Raw genomic sequence first — 6,469 nt, 5'->3', positions numbered from 1 at the left:
ACTTAATGCTTCCTTAGACAGTTTCCTTGTATCTACTATGATTAAGACATTTGATCAACTTGAACTGTCCTGATATTTTTGTCTCTCACAATGAAATGATCCCGTCATGAAAGTGAGTTGATTAGCACTGAAAAAATTTTGATCAACTTTATTAATTTTTGTGGTCAACTCACGCTTCACCAAAAATCAACCATGTCAAAATTATTTTCACAAATAAAAAAGACTTAATGCTTCCTAAGACAGTTTCCTTGTATCTATTATGGTTTTGGATTCCGCATACTGTACCATTTAAAAACAACACTGTTGTACAAAGCTTATTTGTTCCTGTATAGATAGATTTAAAATCAATAAAATAATGGCCTTGTAGCTTAATAAAAAAGTTAACAAAATAAATTGGATGTAGTGTTGTATTTAGGTTGATAAATTACTTAATTTCTCACAATTTTCAAGAGCTATTTTCTTAAAGTTTTGTTTCCTAAAACTGAAAATCAGTATGGGGCTTTATTCATTTACAAAACGGTTTGAATATTCCAGGCAAAGATGGTTCAAGATCCTTTATCACAGGCAACTTCCAAGATGAGAGCAACAACAAGGATCATGTATTGGACCTCACATGCAATCAATTGTCCTCACTACAGGATTGGGAACATACTTTTAGATCAAAATATAAATATGTTGGTAGGTTTAACACATACATTTATTTAACACCTTTTGTTTCTGTTTTTGGTAGCTGGAAAACATAATACTTTCATTAATTATAAAAAATCCCTCTAGTTTTTATAATATGCCTCTGTTGCTTGGAGTTACATATATAAGGCAGTCTACATATATCGCGTGCTTGCTAGCGATGGTAACCATGTACTCCACACCTGAGGCGGCCCTAAATGCATTGCTGAACCTGAGGCCAGTACCAGCATGTACAGGCTTACCACTAGGTTAAGGAGTAGATGGCTGCTCCAGACCTTGAGATCAGCCCAAGACCAAGCAAAATTTTAAAATTAGGGAAGACTGGGAAATTAACAGTCTCACCTGGAAGGATGATAGCCTTCTATGGTATACCGATGGATCTGAGATGGGATCCAACGTAGGATGTGGTATACACGGCGTGAGACTCAGGCTCAGCTACAAGCTGAACGTGGGAGGACTCTCCTCTATCTTTCAGGCCGAAGTGTACGCCATAATTACTTGTGCGGATTTGAACCTGGAGAGAGGCTATGTTGACAAGTATAATTACATAAACTCGGATAGTCAAGCAGCTCTACTTGCACTGGCAAAGGCTGGTGCTAGGGAAACCTTTATTGCATCCGAACCCTTCATAGGAATAGCATACAGTCTGGCAAAGCACACTGCTAAATGAGAGCATACATCTCTCCCGAGAAGCGTGGCTACAGAGCCAAAGGGTCTTGAGCATTCAAAAGCCCTGATATCGGCCTACAATGCCAAACACTGTAGAGAGCCCTGTCATTGGACAGGAATGGTATTAGAATGCTCACTAGTCTTAATAGGGCATTATGACCAGCCGCGGTCCCGGCCCGACCCGCACCCGCTATCTGTTTCACGTTCCAAATGTGTCTGAATATGATTAATAATGCAATTTTGCAGGAGTTCTTGTTGGAAGGTATTACAATGATGATGGCAAACCAACTGAATATTCCAATGAACTAGATCTAAGATTAGAGAAGTGCAAGATTGAGAAGGAAATGGCCAAGCAAGATGAATTAAAATATCCTCCATGCAATATGGAGTGGAGTGCTGACCAAGGTAGCAGAGTCTGGTGTACTAAGACGAGGTAATTAAAGAGCACATCAAGCTTGACACATTGGTCATTCTTAAATCTTATGTGTCAAGCTTGTCATACTTTTGACTGTAACTAATTGGGATTCGATTTTATTTTTAATATTCATGCCTATTTCTTTTTTTTTACTGTTCTATTTAAAAAAATATTGGAATTATTAGTGCAAAAATCGAACACTAAGAAAAAATCCTTCGATCCCGCTAGCCACGGAACGCTACTAGCGGACTACCGCTAAACTAGCGAACTACCGCTAAACTAGCGAACTACCGCTAAACTAGCGGACCTTACAAATATTTTCTATGTGCTTGTTGCAGATCTTTGTTTTATAACGATTTTTTGCCTTACCGTCATCTGTGAGCAATCTATTTTTTTATTTTTTATGGTACTGTGTGATGGGACAAACAAGTCGTGCGCCTGATGGTAAACGACATGCCTGTCCATAACAGTTGTAGTGCCACTCCAGAGCTTTTAATCGCAAAGATCTGAGGTGCACTGCCTCTGAGTCCATCACCATTAGACATAAGTTGAAGTCCCATGTGCCTGTAATTTCACCAGCAAGCACTTTTACCCTTCAGAACCGGAACGCAGTAATGCTCACATTACTGCTTGGCGGCAGAAAATCAATTTCTTCACGGAGAGTACGTGAGTTTATGGCAGTGGTTTATGGAGTAATCTCACAAAAATAATTTAATATCATAGTGGTAAAAAATCGTGACATTCCATAAACTTAAAAATTACAAATTATTGGAAGTCAAACCAAAAACTTGCCTTCAATCACATGTGATGGTAAGCAAGTTGTGTAATAAACACAATTCCTTAGTGGCTAAATGTCTCTCATCCTTACACAATTTTACACTTACAGCGGTGGTATTGCAAGAAGTTGGGTGGGTGTACCTCGTCAGCTCTATACTCCTGGTGAGAAGCGACCTCGCTGTGCTTGTGTGGACCTTGAGCATGACCATTCTTCAGCTTTGCTAAACGAATACGATAATTGCACACCTTTTTCTACCTCATGTGTTTTAGAAAGTAATTAGTGTAGTGTAATACAGAAGATATGCTAAAAAGCAATTTGTATTACTGTTGTAATTTTAACTTTTCTGGATTTTCCATTACAATATTTTATGCTGTTAGGAATTTGATCTGTTGTTATTACCATTATAATTATAACAACCGATTCACAGAGTCCAGGGTCTGACAAATCAATTTTTCATTTCATGGAAATCTGTTTTACATATAAGTCTCTCACAAATTCAAATAATGTTTTTGATATTTTCAAGCATATATTGTAACTATGAAATAGAGAGACATTGAATTCTGGCTAAAACAAGGATTTGGTCTAGAAGGATTTTTTTTTTTTGTATTTATTATGGCATAGGATATGCAAAACTTTCCGAGCTGGAAGGCTGACTCCTCTTGAAGCGGAGCGAAATTAAACATTAACTAATTGTCAACTATCCAAAAATATTGAAAAATCCACATAATAAACTTTATTGGCAAAAACTTTATTTTGTTGCTGGACAAAGTATTATTAGTAGAGAAGTTTAGTAAGTGAATTAATTTTGAGCAAAAGTTCATGGTAGAGGTCACACAAACTTTTTGTATCATAGACCACATGCCAATTCCATTTGTCTTTCTATAATCACTTTGATAAGTTCAACTGTGTAGTGAAGAACTTAAAAAATATATGTATAGATAATCTTAACTAATCTGTTTATGGAAAGCCAAAATTTTGGTCATAAACTATCTAATGGTATCCACTCTCATGCACCTGCATTTACTCCAGTCTTCAACTTTTTTTTATATTATGAGTATAAACTATTATTGTTCGTAATTATAGATTATTGGGGACTGAGATTACTTGGGTAATCATCGGTCTATAGTCATAAATGCAGGATCAATATGTTGTGATAAATTTTGTAGAACATTCCATTTTGGCATTTTAAACATATAACATCATTGACTTACAATTATATGGACGTCGGGTCCGAACCGGGTGTCCGAACTTATAGGGCGTTAAAATCGTATACAGAGCGTCATTCACGTTTTAGTCTTCGTTTGTTCGACTGACAGCGAAGCAAGCAAAATTAGACAGTACTGCGATGACATTACAATTTAAATTCAACGTTTTAGCTTTTTCATATTCCTTTACATGTCACTATGTTTAAATAGGTTGACTTGGGACATTTTTTTCGTGGTTTTTGTATTAGACCCGTCGTCCATTTATTTGTAACTCAATGTATAATATAGAATCTTTCGTAATGAACATTTTTAAGACTGTTGATAAGTTTTTTTTTGTACTATTTATTATCCCCTTTGTATGTGATGTTATATTATACATATTTGCAGGGATCAAATAGATAACCATTAGGTATAGTTGTGTCAGTGCATGCAAAATTAACCTCTGACAGGGTACATGTATGTGAATTTTATTATATACTTATTTATATGTAAATACATCTTTGTTCAATAAATCAATACTAAATAGTTGAAAGCAAAATATATGCAGATATGCTATAATTTATAATGTTTTTAGCTGTTACTGGTTTCCTATTTTGACCTCAGCTGTAGTGTATTTTTTGAAGATGGAATAAAATGACAGTTCATTGCACAAAAGTGTTGTAAGCAGACAGCGATTGCAGTCAATAAACATTCTACCGACTATCAACAGACTGTTGGTTACGCTTACGCAATAAACAATTAATTGAACTTGTTTTATTTTAATCATCATCAGTCCTTTATTTGTTCAACTGCTGGGCACAGGTTAATCTGAATTGTCAATTTTTGTAAATTTATAAATGCATACACAACTATTTCTATTAACAATATAAGGAGGAGACATAGTTTAAAGATTGTCATATTAATTCAATATAGACAATTAAATGTGCCTGTGCTTATTGAAATGTATATGAGTAAAAATTTATTTCGATACTAGTAGGCCAGCTGTCAAAATGAGAATTAAGAAAGCAATAACGCAATTAGTAATCATCAGAACCTCATAACTTTGATAATTCAGGCATTTTTGGCAAAATTATACCTTACACAATCTATTGATAAAACTTTTGACAACAACTACATGACTATTTAAAATTTTATGAAACCTTCCAAATGTTGTTTTACTCCGTCTTCAAAAAAGACAGACTAATTTTATACAATCAATTTATCTACCAATAAATTATTTTCATCAGGTTATTGTATTTTCTCCCCTATGCCATAAAAAGAAAGGAGCAGATAAAGAATTAACATATTATTACAATAAATTCACATCAGAACATTGATTCCATTCACAATCTCCACACAAAGCAATTAATAATACCATAGGTAAAAAAGCATGTCATTAAATTAATTTCTCACTTGTTTCTGTACTTGTTTCAGTCTTAACTACCTCATCTAACTCTAAGCATTCAATTGTTTCTAAAAATACTTGCATTGGGATTTTTTTTCTGTTCAAAAATGACTTGTTCCCAAGTAACTTTTTAATTTTTGCTCTGCGCTTCTTAATTTTTTCTTTTGTATACTGGCTGCCTAACTGGAACGTTAAGAGTCTCTTCACTTTCCTACCACCTATAAGATTCTCATTCCTAGAATTTTCTTCAGTCTTAGGCTCTTCGTAAATGGTCTCTAAAGTTTGTGACAAAGTTTTTACATTTTTGTTGAGATATAAAGCCTCAATTTGTTTGCGATTACTGCTCTCAGGCAGTGTATGCTTGCGGGGCTTCATATTAACTCGACGATTAGTTGGCTTACTGATTTCAGGAGCTAGTGATTTGCGTTTTCGCAATACTCTTTTTGACAAATCTGGGAAATCCACTTTCTCGTCGGATGAATTCAGATTTAGTTCCTCAACTTCCATTATGTCTAATTGAGCCATTCTATTAGGTAACTCCGTATCCATTCTGTAATTATAAGTTCTTGGTCATAACATAAACAACAACTTACAGCAACGGTGTATTGTAAGAAAATGAACTTACTTCGACTGTTCCATAATAAAGAGTGAAAAGCTCAGTGTTAAGGTTTTATTTTTATTACAAAAACATGAAAGCTGTTGGATTCTTACTTTTCTTTTATCGCAAACTAACTACTCTGAGATCTATAAACTTAGTATCCGTTGGACGCACAAACTGGTTGGACGAACGAGGAACGAGCGAAAAAACGAAACGCACGGCGGGTAATCTTCATAGAAGATTTTTGGGCCTTATCCCATTGGAGGAGTGAATTAGAACATGACTTTCTTTTTTTTAATTATTCAATATGGCCGTCGCTGCCATTTATTTTTGTCTTTGACATCGACATTTTAACTCTGGTTTATTATGATTTCATTATGGTATATAGTTGTCTATGACTTCATTACTAGTTTATCCTTGATCGAGTGAAGTATCGTTAATTTCTATCCGTCCTTATCCTCTCAGCTAAACCAGTAATTTGGTGTGCCGTGTGGTAATTATCCCCATGTATAAAAAGTGTTGTATATAAAACTGTGCGAGTAAACGACAGGATGTCAAATTGCATCGGTTTCCCACATCTGAGATAGGACTCCAAAAGTGGTTACAATGCATTGGTAGTATTCAACTTCGCAGCCATAATTTACAGAGACTACGTAGGATATGTGTTTGTAATAAACATTTTGAAAAGAGGGTCATTACTGCCACATTGCGTTTACGTTATGGTGCTTATCCA

At 35.0% G+C, this 6,469-nt stretch overlaps 2 protein-coding genes across 2 annotated transcripts in view; one reads left to right on the top strand and one right to left on the bottom strand.

Annotated features, from left to right (window-relative positions):
• The window catches only part of LOC113237405 (neuferricin homolog), a 5,065-nt gene extending 1,203 nt beyond the window's left edge, over window positions 1-3,862 (top strand). The window contains exons 2-4 of the mRNA XM_026473849.1: window positions 535-678; window positions 1,603-1,789; window positions 2,658-3,862. Of these exons, the coding sequence (XP_026329634.1) occupies window positions 535-678; window positions 1,603-1,789; window positions 2,658-2,829 (503 nt within the window). The 3' untranslated portion in view covers window positions 2,830-3,862. The remainder of the gene's footprint in view (window positions 1-534; window positions 679-1,602; window positions 1,790-2,657) is intronic.
• A 66-nt stretch (window positions 3,863-3,928) lies between these two features.
• Window positions 3,929-5,932, bottom strand: LOC113237502. Its single transcript, XM_026474001.1, has 2 exons — window positions 5,764-5,932; window positions 3,929-5,688 (listed from the first exon to the last, which is right to left on the bottom strand). The coding sequence occupies exons 1-2, from the start codon at window positions 5,775-5,777 to the stop codon at window positions 5,130-5,132; spliced, it is 573 nt and encodes a 190-aa protein (XP_026329786.1). The 5' UTR covers window positions 5,778-5,932; the 3' UTR covers window positions 3,929-5,129.
• Window positions 5,933-6,469: the final 537 nt, after the last annotated feature.

The sequence above is a fragment of the Hyposmocoma kahamanoa genome, unplaced genomic scaffold (genome assembly GCF_003589595.1).
Source record: "Hyposmocoma kahamanoa isolate Upper Pololo Valley unplaced genomic scaffold, ASM358959v1 93, whole genome shotgun sequence".
Classification (NCBI taxonomy): domain Eukaryota; kingdom Metazoa; phylum Arthropoda; class Insecta; order Lepidoptera; family Cosmopterigidae; genus Hyposmocoma; species Hyposmocoma kahamanoa.
The sequence above is the reverse complement of the archived record's forward strand: the minus strand, read 5'-3'. Positions and strand labels throughout refer to the sequence as shown.